The sequence below is a fragment of the Quercus suber genome, unplaced genomic scaffold, assembly GCF_002906115.3.
Source record: "Quercus suber isolate HL8 unplaced genomic scaffold, Cork oak 2.0 scaffold_157, whole genome shotgun sequence".
Classification (NCBI taxonomy): Eukaryota; Viridiplantae; Streptophyta; class Magnoliopsida; order Fagales; family Fagaceae; genus Quercus; species Quercus suber.
The window spans coordinates 1,019,058-1,034,143 of NW_027069618.1; the positions used below are offsets into that span (position 1 = coordinate 1,019,058).

The following is a 15,086-nucleotide window of genomic DNA, read 5'->3' on the forward strand; positions in this document are numbered from 1 at the left end:
TAATATATATCTCTAACACCCTCCCTCAAACTCAAGGCGGAAGCTCGATGAAGGCTTGAGGTTGGATAAGCATGAGAAGATCACTTGGAGATGCCTTGAAGAATGCCTTTGAAGAAACCACAATGAAGAATGTGCCAATTGACCAATTTTGTAGCTTCAAATGAAGAAACGGAGTCCAAAATCGGAATCTACGCGAAAAACTGAGCAAGATAGGCCCTTTCGGAAATTTTGACTTTTGGTCAAAGGTCAACGCAAAAAGTCAAAGTCAACTGGTCCAGGGTCAAAGTCAACGGATACTGGTCCGGGTCGGTTCCGGGTTTCCGGGTCGGGTCACGGATAGGGCAGCAGAGCCGCTGACGTCATCCTATGACGTGTCGCTGACGTGGACTAGGGCTGATGTGGCAACGGCTTGCGTGGCGCTGACGTGGCAGGATGACGTCATTAGATGATGTCATGATGACATCAGGCGAGTTCTTCGGCGCGTGGATGGCACGTGAGAAGTCCACCGGCGCGTGGATTAGATGCCAGAAATTCCACCGGCGCGTGAGGGCGCGTGTTTTGTCAGATTATGGCCGGAATTTCAGGGTTTGTAGATCAGTGAACGAGGAGGCCGTCAGGGCGGCGCGTGTACCAAGAAAACGATATGAAATTCATGAATCTGAGGCGGCGCGTGTGGGAGGTTCCGGAGCTGTTGGCGGCGCGTGGCGGGCGTGAAGCTTCCTTTGGTGGCCGAGTTCCTGGGTTTTGGTCGCGGGAGGTCGTGGATCACGTCTGTGGTATTGGTTTCATCAGGCGAGGCTTGGATTTGCACAGATCTGAGAAGTTGAGTCACGGCTTTGCTTGAGTTTGTGGATCTTGGACACAGCACTGAGCCACGGTGGCTGCGAGATGCCATGGAGTCTAAATCCAGCAGAGAAGCATGTGTGACTTCTGATGGTGGTGTGCACATGAGAATCTTCTTTGATTGTTAGAGATTTTGTTTGATGCCAAGAACGGAGTTTGGCTCTGATACCATGTTGAATATTAGCTCTGATACCATGTTAAATGGAGAATATTATCAAACACAATGTGTTATACCATGTTGTGTATGCTAGAGTGGATGCGGAAGAGGAAGCATAAAATAGGAACATCAAGAACACGAGGGTTACGTGGTTCAGCCTTGACGGCCTACATCCACGGAGGAATCCCTTAAGGGCTACATCTTTATTATGTAGGAGTGTAGTACAATAACCTATGTTATAATGAACCCTAACATGAGTATATATAGGCGACTAAACCCTAGACTACTAGTACAAGTAGGACTGGGCTTGGGCCTATTACATTGGGCTAATATCTGTCTAATATATATCTCTAACAATTCTTTTGTCGGTTTTGTATTTTTGAAATTCGAGTAATGAATTTGTATGAAAATCATGGTAACACTAACAACTAAGAAATCATATGAAATTTCTGGGCCTTGTTTATATTTATCTATAATCTGATAATCCATTTTGTTAATTTATTTTTTGAATGCTGCAGGAATCTAACCCGATTGACTAAGATGGGTCTCACATAGTTGATATATACAAGGAAGCATATGATAGTATGTATTATATGTTGGATATTTTTATAAAAAAATATTATATTTATTTTGATACTCATTTATGTGTATCAATTATCCCTTAATGTCAGATACGTTAAATATTAAATTTTGAAATTCAAATTTAATTCAAAATTTGAATAGCTTTTGTCAATGGTTTTAATCAGGAAATTTATGAACATTAATGTAATATTAATACCATAATTGCCAGTATATTTAGTTTTAGAGATTAAATTTAATAAGGACGGGGTGTAAACCCTTTGATTTACACCAGCCAATAAGTAAATGCCACATCAAATTTTTATTTAAACTTATTGTAAAATCAATAAATCCTAATACACCTAATAACATCCTCATAATCTCATTTTTCAGCTTATGCGTCTCCAGCCCATCCTCATCGGACCAACGTTTGCCGCCGCACTACCTCGCCGGACCTCTGTTAGCCGCTGCACTAGCTCGCCGGACCTCCTTCCGCCGTCGCCGTACTCCTTCCGCCGTTGCCGTATCTCGCCGAACCTAGGTGATTTGTTCTTATTCTCAAAAAATTTTGGGTTTTGCTATATTTTGATTGATTTGGCCGTTTCTGTATTTTGATATCTTCGTGGTTTGGGTATGTTGCTCTTTTGAAATAAGGACAGATATGGGTTTGATCCTAGTAGGGACGATTTTTTATTTATTTATATTTTTTTTTTTTCTGTTTTGGTTGATGCTATTTTGGTTTTCGGACTTTATTATTTCAGTTCTGCCATTCTTTGGCTGCGTTGAGGCATATACGGAAATTCAAATTGATAGACATAGGTTAAGGATTGACCTCTTGAGAAACTGCTTACAAGCTGTTTGTCAAAATGCCTGACAGAAATATTTTTGTGACACGAAGACTGTATTTTTGGGATTAAACCTGCAATATATTTTCTGGTTTAATATCAGTAAAAAAAAATAGGCTAGTAAAGAAGCCATATTTCTTAAATTGTTGAGATGACAATGAGCATGCCTCTTGCTAAACTTGTCTAGCTAGTTGAGCAGCTTATCCTACTGTGATTCTTTTATGGAGCTTACATTAAGAGTATTTAGGACAAGGACTCAAGACAGTTGGCCACGATTGGCCTCAGGTTTATTGATTAATTGGAGTTGTTGGTTAGGATCCAAAGTTGAAGGATTGGCCATATAATCTTACCAAACTCATTGAAAAGCTGTACTAGCATTTTTAGCATGTGCAATGATCTCTTTGTAAATTTTAACATTATGTTTATTGTGGGTAATGCAATAGAGTTATATGTTGATAACTGACAGAGGTTGAAAATTCTGGAAATTTTCCCTTTCATCTCTTGTCCTTGGAAACCCAAATTCTATGGAGAAGTAACATAGAATACATTATTTGTTATTTTCCCACTCAACAATATGTGGCTCATTTTGTTTTAATTTTTTGGTAATTCAGGTAATTTTTTGAACAACACACAAAGAGTCTAATGATTCATGTCAGGACATTACACTCTTTGTTACAACTCACCAGCCAATATAATGAACAAGACTCAAAGGAGACAATACCAAACAAGGGAGAGACTACAAGCTGAGACAAGCTTGATCACTACTTAGATTAAGACAAAACAGTTGTGGTTGAGCAGGGTGTTCAAATGAACCTTGCCCTTGTTGTTTGTTCTGAACTTCCAAGAAGAAGAATGCAATTAAGGACAGCCCTTTGAATGAGAATCTTGATACTATTAAAGGCAGAGTCAATAGTGTTAAGGATCTATGTTTATTACAATCTTGCATAGCCTCCTTGTTGTATGTTCCATTTTAGATTGCTTCCTTGTATTAGCAGTGAAAAATTATGTTGCTAAAAAAATCAATGAAAATTTATGTTTTGTTTTTTGCTAAGATTGCCTTCTTCATTAATTTTTTCTTCTTGTTTACACTTGTTTTGACTCTAAACTAAAAAGACCATCTTCTCAAGTATGAGATTCCAAATATTTTTATATTTAAATTTAGAACCTAAAAGCAGTCCCAGTTGTTTCAAAGGCAGATTGGATACCCAAAAGCATTGGCAGATTGAATCTGAGCTAATGCTTCCGCTTCTAGTGTAGCTGAATTGTTCTATGCTTTCTATTTTTTTTTTTTTTTTGCCTTAGATGGCCATTGTAGCTAATATCTATTGAAACTAAGTTGTTGACTATGCCAGAATGCTTAAACCAATAAGACAGTCTACTAAATTTTCAATGTTAAAGGCGCTACATATGCTGAGATCTTGTCCTGCATTTTGTGATTCTTCCCTTGGGAAATCAGCATATACATTAATTAGCATTCCAGCAAAGTAAAGAAATTAATGTTTGGCTGTGGTTCCATTTCAGTTTTCACACCAGAGCAGTTGACAGAAAAGTATAGCAACACTACATTCCTTCTTTACTGTCTGGTTTTGATCTTAGTTGTTGCTTTAATTTTCAGGAAGGTGTAATATAAAACCTGTCACAATTGAATACAATGTAACTTTAGAATTTTGAGTACATCTCAAAAAGCTTTTAATACATGTCTTCCATGTAATATAAACCTGTCACAATTTTTTTGAAAGTTTCTAATCTAAAATGCATTCATGTGAAATAAAACCAATCAAATTCAAAATATAGGAGGCTAATTCTCTCCACCACCATTAAAACAGTATATAACCAAAAACTGTTGTTAGGTAATCCATTTTCTTTGAACAAAATCTTGTTTGTACTTCACTTCTCTTGGAATTGTTGGTGAGTGACATCTAACAATCCTGTGTAAAAGAACGTATAACCAAATTAAAAACATATTAGAATGAACACAATTAAAAAGAAAAAAAAAAAAAAAGAAGAAGAAGAAGAAGAAGACAATCTATACTTTGTGATAATTAAACAATAAATGGCTATACCATAAAAGATGAAGAGTTGGGACCTTGAGGCATAGAAGTTGACATTGTAGGAGGATATCGCACAGATGGCAAAGAGTCCTAAGGATGTTTAACAAATAAAAGGATCTATTGATTTTACAATGAGTTTAAATAAAAATCTGATGTGGCATTTACTTATTGGCTGGTGTAAACCCTTTGGTTTACACCCCGTCCTTATTAAATTTAATCTCTTAGTTTTATTATCTTATTTGAATATGACATAATAATGTCATATATGGAAGTATTTCAACACTTAAATGTACAGTTATTGCTGAATTATTTTATGTTATCATATATACACAAATGTTTACTATTTGGTTTAATGGACAGTGGTCAAACCGTTAGCAAATTGCTAACATATATTCAGAAAGAAAACTTTTGAAAAAGTATTGTAATAGTGGGCCATTAAATGCTTGGCACTATGACTTTTTGTTTTCTTGTTTAGCAACGTAATCTATGGGACATTTTGATTCTTTCTTTTCTTGCTCTCAACGTACTAAAGGATGGCAAAGACAAACTTTTAATCTTGGTATCCGGTTTTATTATATTATATTATATTATATATATAAAGAAGCCATTGATTATATATATTAATTTTAATAACGTTTTGACTATTTAATTAATTTCAAATGTTTCAATTTCTGGCTAAGGACAAGCAACATATCTAGTTCTATATATATATGGAAAGAAATAAAAGTTTCAAATACACACATTTTTATTTTAGAAAGCTATAGACTTTTCAAAAACAATTTTTTACTGTCGTAAACACTTATACCTATTGTTTTTTACTACTCACAAAACTATTCCATCTTTTACAAAATTTTTTGGGAAAGAAAGTACTATAGAGAGCTTATATCCTACGAGCAGTGTAGGCACGCAAGGATAATCAGAAAAGGTGGCTGGGCTGTTGTATCCTAGGGGCAACGTGCAGAAATTATTTGTCCAACTAAATCAGATATACCGTAGACGGCACGATTTGTCTCAAGACAATGAAGTGGTCCACACCTCATCTCTGCCACATCTTTTTTGGTAATATCAAATTATGTAATTTCCAAGGAAAATTCAGGTATTATCTTTCTTTTATTTCCAACATTATACATTACCTATGTGCCATTTATATTTATTCTTCATAAAACGTTTTTCGTTATTATCTTGCATGAGATGGGTGAGTCTGTTTGAGCGAAAGTCTCCATACTTAGGTTCTTTTCTCTGTAGTAGGAAACTTCTTCCAAGCTGTAGTCTTCTGTAAGAATGAATGCATCCAATCCTTGTTTATTTTTCTTGCATCTTCCTAAAGCACAAGAAATTTCAGGTCATAGATCATAAAAAAGTGAACCTTCTGGAACTTATCTGCATGCACTATGTCTATGTGTGACTATAGGGAGCATATAGAGCTATTCAAAAATTAAACTTTTTGTATAGTTGAATTCAGTATTGAATGTTTGGTTAGGTTTTCTTTAAAATTCAGCATATAGGTTTTCTTTAGCTCACCATTTCAATACTTAAATATATAAATAAATAAATAAAAAACCTGGGGATTAATGTATATCTTATGCCTCCTACCTATCAAGAAAAAGAAGTTATTGAGATGCCTCCTTGATAATTCCCTTAGGAAATTGTGTATAAGTGAGTACAGATGGCCATAAGTTGTCTATTCTATAAAGAGTATTGAAAATATTTTTTAACTCCCCCTTCCAAAAAGAAAAGAACTACTTCTAGATTAACGATAAAATTTTATCTGCAGAAGTGCAGAGTATACTTATAAAAGAGAACAAGATTTTCTTTTTCAGAGATAATTCCATTCCTTCTCTTCTGTGCTAGGTCTTTTTCCTTGGGGGGGTAGGGGGAGCCTATGGTTATTGGAGTTAGCTTTTTTATTGAATTTCAGTTGACTGAATTATTTTATGTTATCATATATACACAAATGTTTACTATTTGGTTTAATGGACAGTGGTCAAACCGTTAGCAAATTGCTAACATATATTCAGAAAGAAAACTTTTGAAAAAGTATTGTAATAGTGGGCCATTAAATGCTTGGCACTATGACTTTTTGTTTTCTTGTTTAGCAACGTAATCTATGGGACATTTTGATTCTTTCTTTTCTTGCTCTCAACGTACTAAAGGATGGCAAAGACAAACTTTTAATCTTGGTATCCGGTTTTATTATATTATATTATATTATATATATAAAGAAGCCATTGATTATATATATTAATTTTAATAACGTTTTGACTATTTAATTAATTTCAAATGTTTCAATTTCTGGCTAAGGACAAGCAACATATCTAGTTCTATATATATATGGAAAGAAATAAAAGTTTCAAATACACACATTTTTATTTTAGAAAGCTATAGACTTTTCAAAAACAATTTTTTACTGTCGTAAACACTTATACCTATTGTTTTTTACTACTCACAAAACTATTCCATCTTTTACAAAATTTTTTGGGAAAGAAAGTACTATAGAGAGCTTATATCCTACGAGCAGTGTAGGCACGCAAGGATAATCAGAAAAGGTGGCTGGGCTGTTGTATCCTAGGGGCAACGTGCAGAAATTATTTGTCCAACTAAATCAGATATACCGTAGACGGCACGATTTGTCTCAAGACAATGAATTGGTCCACACCTCATCTCTGCCACATCTTTTTTGGTAATATCAAATTATGTAATTTCCAAGGAAAATTCAGGTATTATCTTTCTTTTATTTCCAACATTATACATTACCTATGTGCCATTTATATTTATTCTTCATAAAACGTTTTTCGTTATCATCTTGCATGAGATGGGTGAGTCTGTTTGAGCGAAAGTCTCCATACTTAGGTTCTTTTCTCTGTAGTAGGAAACTTCTTCCAAGCTGTAGTCTTCTGTAAGAATGAATGCATCCAATCCTTGTTTATTTTTCTTGCATCTTCCTAAAGCACAAGAAATTTCAGGTCATAGATCATAAAAAAGTGAACCTTCTGGAACTTATCTGCATGCACTATGTCTATGTGTGACTATAGGGAGCATATAGAGCTATTCAAAAATTAAACTTTTTGTATAGTTGAATTCAGTATTGAATGTTTGGTTAGGTTTTCTTTAAAATTCAGCATATAGGTTTTCTTTAGCTCACCATTTCAATACTTAAATATATAAATAAATAAATAAAAAACCTGGGGATTAATGTATATCTTATGCCTCCTACCTATCAAGAAAAAGAAGTTATTGAGATGCCTCCTTGATAATTCCCTTAGGAAATTGTGTATAAGTGAGTACAGATGGCCATAAGTTGTCTATTCTATAAAGAGTATTGAAAATATTTTTTAACTCCCCCTTCCAAAAAGAAAAGAACTACTTCTAGATTAACGATAAAATTTTATCTGCAGAAGTGCAGAGTATACTTATAAAAGAGAACAAGATTTTCTTTTTCAGAGATAATTCCATTCCTTCTCTTCTGTGCTAGGTCTTTTTCCTTGGGGGGGTAGGGGGAGCCTATGGTTATTGGAGTTAGCTTTTTTATTGAATTTCAGTTGTTTTTGTAAACATATCAATTGATAAAAGAAAGACATGCTGTATTCAAATCACTCATATTTTTCTTCCATATTGTATGTACCTGCAGGATTATTTTGGAAAAGCAGTGGAGTAATGCTAGAACAAAAAAATTATATTGGAAAAATTCCTTTAATAGTTTAGGTGCCAAATAATAGAACCCACTGTTGTGTTGATTTGAGGTGTTGATAAGGCTGACTTCATCTCTGCTGAATGGGTGAATCTTGCACATATGGAAAAGCTTTATATCAAAATCTTTGAAGTTACATTTTGTTTTATTTTTGTGGGTGATTTCTCATGTATACATCCTATATACTAGGATTGCACCCCTCTTTTTCACATTTTTTTAATTAAACTTTATTTAGTTACATAAAAAGAAAAGACCAAGATAATGGCAGTGGAGAAAAGGTTTTTGGGAATTCGCCCAGCCTTGTCCAATAATCGCTTCATTGGAATCAAACAAGTATAATTAAATGGTTTATGGTGGTATTATTGGTTGATCGATCTGCTTTCTACACTCATTTATTTCCTTTAGTCTGTTAAATTTATACTAGCCCGATTTTGGCACTATATATGTTAATCTGCAGACATTCAGATCCCAAAGTATGTAGACACCATCACTCCTCATTACAAACCCAAGTCTGATGCCTTGGTAATGGCCGCAATTTTTTTTTTTTTTTTTATTGGTTCTCATTACTCCTCCTATTCTCCTATTAAAGCTAAATGATCCCTTTTTTTTCCTCTTTCTCCGTGCTTTGTTTCGACAAATGTCTGGAACAGCTCATACTTGTTTTGATTTGCATAATTGAAAATGTAACATCCAAGAGGGCATGAAGAATATCCAAATGTCCATGGATATGATGGGATGACTTCCGGTCATATCTTGTGAGAAACTGAAATCAAGAAAATCTTTTCGATTGGGAATACCTGAATTGACAAATTCTTGTAAGAAAGGTTCTGATGTTGTTTATCTTCTGCTAGGAAACATGAAAAAATCAACATCAAGAGGGGTTAAAAATGGTCCAAATGTCTTAGAATCTAAAGAAATTGCTCCTGGTCATGTCTAATCAGGGTAAACTTTTTCATTAGGAGCTTCAGTGATTGCAGGAAATACTTGATTTTAGTGTTCTTACTACATAGAAACTATCTAGCTACTGTAAACATGGCAGGGGAAAAAAATCTTATATTTTTGGGAATATCTAATGAAGTTCAATATATTTTGAATTTTAGTTGGTCAAGCTGAAAGAAGTTGAAGAGAAATCTCTGAAGGAGTCTGAAAGATTGGAAAAGGAGGTTGCAGAAGTTAAAGAGATGAAGGTCAACATTGTTTTTTTTTTTTTTTTTTTAAATCACGCATTTTCCATGTCTCTCTCACCATTTTGGTATGTATTGGTTTGTGTGCCAACATAACAGAAAAAGATCAGTATCATGACTGCAGATTTGAGATGCATCCAGAGCTAAAGAAGAAGTTTGATGATGAAATCCGAAATGATTATTGGTGTTACTGAAGTCATCTCTACTTATCACTTTTCAGCTATTAATCATCTATTGCATTTCAAGTTCTACGCCTTCATCCCCAATTTGTCACATTCCATTAGAATAAAATTAAGCAATTGTTCTTTTGGAATTTTGTAAGCTTGTTCTTGGGAAATTGTGAAAATTTTGATCAATGTACTTGTGTGGAAAAGGATTATCTTCATTTCAAGTCTTGTCTATTTCGATCATTTAATTGTTTTTAATTTTATTCTCTTGATCTAATAGTGTAAGGATTGTCATGTCATTTAATATTATACTAGTACCATAGATCTGGGTTCTGACTTCTTAAAAAGACAGATGACTGTTATGGAATGGGCCATATGTATCAAACTAGTCTGAAGTCCAAAGTTCAATTCATTTATGAAATTCTGTTCTTAATTGCCTTTGTTTGCATGACAATTAGATATATAATCCCAAAATACACAAAACAATAAAACAAAAAGGAAACTCCACCCAAACTCAACTTTGGGCCACTGGCCACCTCTTTGAGCTCGGCTGCTATAATTCCAACATAAAGGCAAAAGGTAAACTATATATATCACAGAATCACCATAGGATAGAAAACCAACTAATAATAAGCTCTACAAAGATGAGTTGGAGAAAATGGTTTGGTATGATTCTTCCAACTCTGATGTCTACAATCAATTATGTGATTGTTGAAGGAGAAGGACCACTCTCCTTCTCCTAATGCCAGAAGCTAAAAGAAGAGTCATGTGATGTGCTCCACACTGGGGCTTTCTTCGTGGTACCCCTTTCTAATGCAAATTTATAAATTCTCTTTTCCCTTGCATTTAGATTTTGGACGGTGTTAATGCTTTTTAAACTGCTGAATTACATACTAACAACAATGGTTGTGTACAAGTAATTCATTGCATGGATCCCATGATACCAAAGTCCAAACCCACTGATGCACCACTATTTGCTATGTGGACTCCACTCCTAATGTGTGTGGATTTCTTGGACCCAAACAAGGCCTACCTCAAACATAGCTTTCTCCTACCAAGAATCAACCAGTTAGTTAATTCAACACCGGGGCACAAACTCCACACCTTCATGGATGCTTTCTTAAGCTACAACCAAATCCAAATGTCAGAAGAAGACTCAGAGAAGACAGCTTTCATCACCAGTCAAGGACTCTATTATTACAGGGTCATTGATAGTGATTAAAATACAGTCATAATATATATATATATATATATATGTATAAGTTAGGTGTTACGTAAACAACTAAATTAAAAGACAGAGCTTTTGTCAAACGTACAGACACTTTTAGCTAAAAATATTTATAAAAAAAAAATGATATTAACGGTTTAATGGTTTAGGTTTATTGATAAAACAAGTTTTTTTTTTTTTTTTAATTATTACAACAGGTGAAAAGTACTCCAATTGACTTACTTATTATGCAAAAAATGCCCCATTAAACACTATTGTTACCTTAGGCCGCAAAATGTATTGAGCTAGCTTTTGCTGGTAACCAAATTAACTCTTTCTTAAAACCAACTTTTGAAAACAGAAAACAAAAACAGTTATCAAATATAACCACGGCATCCAAAAGAGGAAGACCATTGGTCAGTTCTTTGCATTAAAGTTTGCCTCTTCTATGGAAACTATTACAAATGAAATATTCTGCTGCCTAGCACTAGTTCTTGAAATGATCATCATATACCTTAATTATGTCTTGGCTGAGATTCAGAGTTTACTTTCTGTAGTCTACCCACCCTCTTACTCTGGGCTATTATGCTGCACCACCAAAACTGAAAATCTAAAACTTGAACTGGCTAGCATGTCCCCAAGTACTCCAAGCTCAGGGCATTCGCTCCATTCTATAAGGCCTAATGTAACTGGAGAGTGTGGTTCATGGTATCTACCCACTATAACAAGATCAAAATTGTTCGCCATCTTCTGTATAACATGAGTTGTATCTGCCCCATCTCTCACACTCTCCTCTTCATGCTTTATTTTTTGGTTGCCATTTATACTAGCCCATAATTCATCCATCGCCTCCTTGTCTGGATTATTTTGATAACTACTTGTGTTGTAACCCGACGCTATAAGCTGGACCACTGTTAGGTTGACATTAGGATGCCCAGCCATGCGAATGCTATACACAAGTGCCTCTCGATCATCAGCACCTCCTATGAAAAGCATGGCAATTGAATATGATGAATTACCTGTCAAAATGCTCAAGTTGCCACCAATTTTGCCTCGGTCAACAAGAACTCCAATGGAGCAAGGGGCCTTCTTAAGCACATTTTTGTTTATGGTCCTAAGGAAAGGAATGTTTTCTTCAGCTGTTCCATCAATTGCCCATGTTTTATGAAAGGGAACAATTATGACGCTTGTTTTCTGATCCACTGCAAGAGTACATATATCATCATGCATGCTTGCACATGGTGCAATTGCTTTGAAGTTTTGTATTTTAACACTCCCTTCGCTGTAATTCTCATAATGATCAAAGGCATTGCCAATTTGTCCGGAATAATCTAGATTAGAAGCTAATAAGTTGTTTTTCTTATCAAGTTTTACAAGGATAGATGCTGCTCGTCCTGTGATCTCCACCAGCTGAAGGACACACACAAAAATAGGTTTTTCTTTTGTGGGGTTGGACACTTCAATGAGGTTAGTAAATGAAGATACATTCTCTTCTGAATGGATGCAGACCAACATTCGGAGACCAGAGTTTTGTGCTGAGTTTGTGATTGTCCTCCTTGTGTTAGCCATGTATCTTATGGAAGGGTCATAGAGGTGACGGATAAAAATTGTGGCCAACCCCGTTGCCATTATCATGTTGAAAATTAAAAGCGTATATGTTTGGATTGTTATGAACTGTCAATGAACAAACAAAACGCAAGGTTAATGCATCGTTAACATTATCTTACAAAGCAAGCAAAACTTCATTCTTTTCTATCTTTTTTTTTGTCATAAGATAATCGTAGAATTTGTAACTAAGTAAACAGAGCTTTAAGAAATGTACTATAGTATTGTTTTTGGAAAGTATTGAATGTGAAGACTGAAGCGAGCATTTAAGTTAAATTGATATTGACCCTATAGATTCTTCACACTTAGTTGTTTCTTGTGTTACCTGAGCATCGCGCCACACACCAAGTATGGTGATTTCCATAACGCCTTTGCAACACATGATGAGTGCCAGTGTCAAAGATTCCTTAAAAGGGATCTTAAAGTAGATTGCTGGCAAAATGGTGCCAATGAACTTGCCAAAGTAACCAGCAAAAATGATGAGCTCTGTTTTCACTGCAGACATGTTTGCTATGGAAGAGAGCTGCGTCCTGTACCCGCTGGCAGCGCAGTAGATTGGAAGTAGCAACCCAGTACAAATGGCCTCAAGCTTCTTTATTATGGTTGTGCCTAATGTTCGCCCATTTGGCAAAGACAAACCAAGCACAAAAGCACCTAAGCGAGCATGTTCGCCAATATACTCTGCAAGAAATCCATTCACCAAAACTATACAGAGGATGGCTATAAAATGATTTTCCTCATTGGCTCTATTTTTTGGTGCGAAACTGTGAATCCATATCACTAGTGGTCTCATTAGGAAGATTAAGATGCAGTAATAACCGACCACCGTTGCTATGAATGATAAAGGTTCGGTTGGGGAGTATTTCAGGGCTGTGCTAATATTTCTCACAATAAATGATAGAAGCCAAGAACCTGCATCACTTGCCAAGGAAATAGAGGAGGCAAATCGGCCAATTTCTGAATTAAGAATGTTCATTTCATTAAGGAGGCTGGTGATGTCAATGAAAGGAGTCAAAGCATTTATAATAATTAAGACTATAAGTGCAACTCCATGCTCTGAAGGGATAGCATGCTCTACAATCTTGTATGCTGCCACTCCAAATACCATGGGAATAATAGTCCCTGTTAGAGCGATTACCACGGCTTTTCTTCCAATGCTCTTTACTAAGCTTATATCAATCTGTAATCCTAATAGAAAGAGGTGAAACATGAAGCCAAACTCTGCAAGTGTTAGAAATACCAATTTGGCTCCTGCAGGAAATAATTTTGCAGCAACCACCTTGCTTTGACCTAGTAACGTTGGACCCAGGATTATGCCGGCCTGGGAAAGCAGATTTTTTTAAGTAAATGTATACTGTAAGAAACTTGATTTTGATCCAGCTATATGCATTTTGAATGTGGACAATAATTTGGAAGGACCAAATGTGACAAAATCAATTTTAAAAAATTCCACTAGTAGGAAAATGATGACGGCAATGATAAATGTTTAATTATTTAACAATAATTCTAATACTCCCTGCATATGTGAGTCTAAATTCCCTCTTAATAAGTGGGGGCTCAACATATAGGGTTTTTGATATTTTAAATGAGAGGTAGAATTGATACATGAATTGAATTCAGGATCTTCTACCCTGATATCAAGATAAATTACCAACTATTCCAAAACTTAAAATATGGACAAAGTTTTGGTTCAAACAAATTTGAAACTATCTTTTCTAACTCATTGTGTGACAAATTATAGACCACCTTTGTGTATTATTTAAACAAATCACATGACTTATTGAAAATGTCATGCGACTAAAATTACACATTAATGATTTTTTCAATTGTCACGAAGATTTGAGTAAGACAACTCCAAACATGACTGATCCAAACATTTTCCATTAGAAAATGGTGATTTTTTTTTTTTGAAAAAAAGAAAAAGAAAAGGTAGGGGGCAGCTATAGGAGCTGCCAAATTAAAACAAGGGAAATGACTTGACATGGACATGAGTTATGTAAAGAAACAGACTTACAACAATTTGTATGATGATCTTGGGTGGGCGAATAGGTCTCAACAAAATGAAAGTGACACCAAAGATGATAAAAATCACAATGATCTCGGCCAATAGAATTGAAATGCTGCTGTCCAAAGGATAATCCCCATGCCAGATGCCCTTGAAGTTATTTATGTGGATGTATTGACACACCATTAATTCACCTAGGGCAGTCCCTCTAGCCCTTGGCAACCCTTTTGAATTGTTCATGGCAAGCTCAAATAGTCGTAATTTGTTAATTGTAAAAATTCAAGAAGGATAATGATTAGCTTACACGACAAGACAACAACAAGATCAAAAACATATTGAATCATGGAAAAAGAATAGAAGGTAAGACTTTAAAAAGAGTAGAAATTGGGGAAGAGATAAAGAGATTAGTGTCGACGGGATATATAGACGAGAAATATGGAAGTGTGGATAGACATTTGCAAGTTTCAAGGTTTTTCTAACTAACTAAGTTCCAAGAGGGTTTCAAAGGACCAACTAGTCAAAACTTCAATGTTGACCTTTGAAGTTGGCCTTTGAAAAGGACAGGGTTTTTGAGGTTGTTTATTTATAATATCACTGGAAGGAAAGGGATGTTGAGATTGTTTATTTTTTAAGAACACTATTTGTTACCATATACACACAGGCAGCTCCACTTTGAAGGCAAAGGGGTCAAACTAACATGACCAAAAAAAAAAAAGTATCTATAATCTATATTTATATATAGGACAAAACTTAAGTATAGTACCTTAGATGCTATT

General features: G+C 35.1%; 1 protein-coding gene, 1 long non-coding RNA gene and 1 pseudogene across 2 annotated transcripts; 2 read left to right on the plus strand and 1 right to left on the minus strand.

The window, feature by feature from the left end:
• Positions 1-9,701, plus strand: part of LOC112038963 (ATP synthase subunit d, mitochondrial-like) — a 10,420-nt pseudogene extending 719 nt beyond the window's left edge.
• On the plus strand, positions 1,906-3,454 carry LOC136069213 (uncharacterized). The gene is made up of 2 exons (XR_010630453.1): positions 1,906-2,099; positions 3,015-3,454. It is a non-coding gene; the product is annotated as an uncharacterized LOC136069213 (long non-coding RNA).
• Positions 9,702-11,270: 1,569 nt separating the features above from the next.
• On the minus strand, positions 11,271-14,496 carry LOC112038973 (cation/H(+) antiporter 14). The gene is made up of 3 exons (XM_024071802.2): positions 14,320-14,496; positions 12,631-13,626; positions 11,271-12,374 (listed from the first exon to the last, which is right to left on the minus strand). Exons 1-3 carry the CDS (start codon positions 14,494-14,496, stop codon positions 11,271-11,273), a joined length of 2,277 nt encoding a protein of 758 aa, XP_023927570.2.
• Between the last annotated feature and the right edge of the window lie 590 nt (positions 14,497-15,086).

Bases quoted from the DNA above. Each gene is read 5' to 3' on its own strand.
- LOC112038973 (XM_024071802.2), bottom strand. From the start codon at position 14,496: ATGGTGTGTCAATACATCCACATAAATAACTTCAAGGGCATCTGGCAT. The intron at 13,627-14,319 runs GTAAGTCTGTTT...CTGCTTTCCCAG, and splicing joins AGATCATCATACAAATTGTT to GCCGGCATAATCCTGGGTCC. The intron at 12,375-12,630 runs GTAACACAAGAA...GTTCATTGACAG, and splicing joins GTGTGTGGCGCGATGCTCAG to TTCATAACAATCCAAACATA.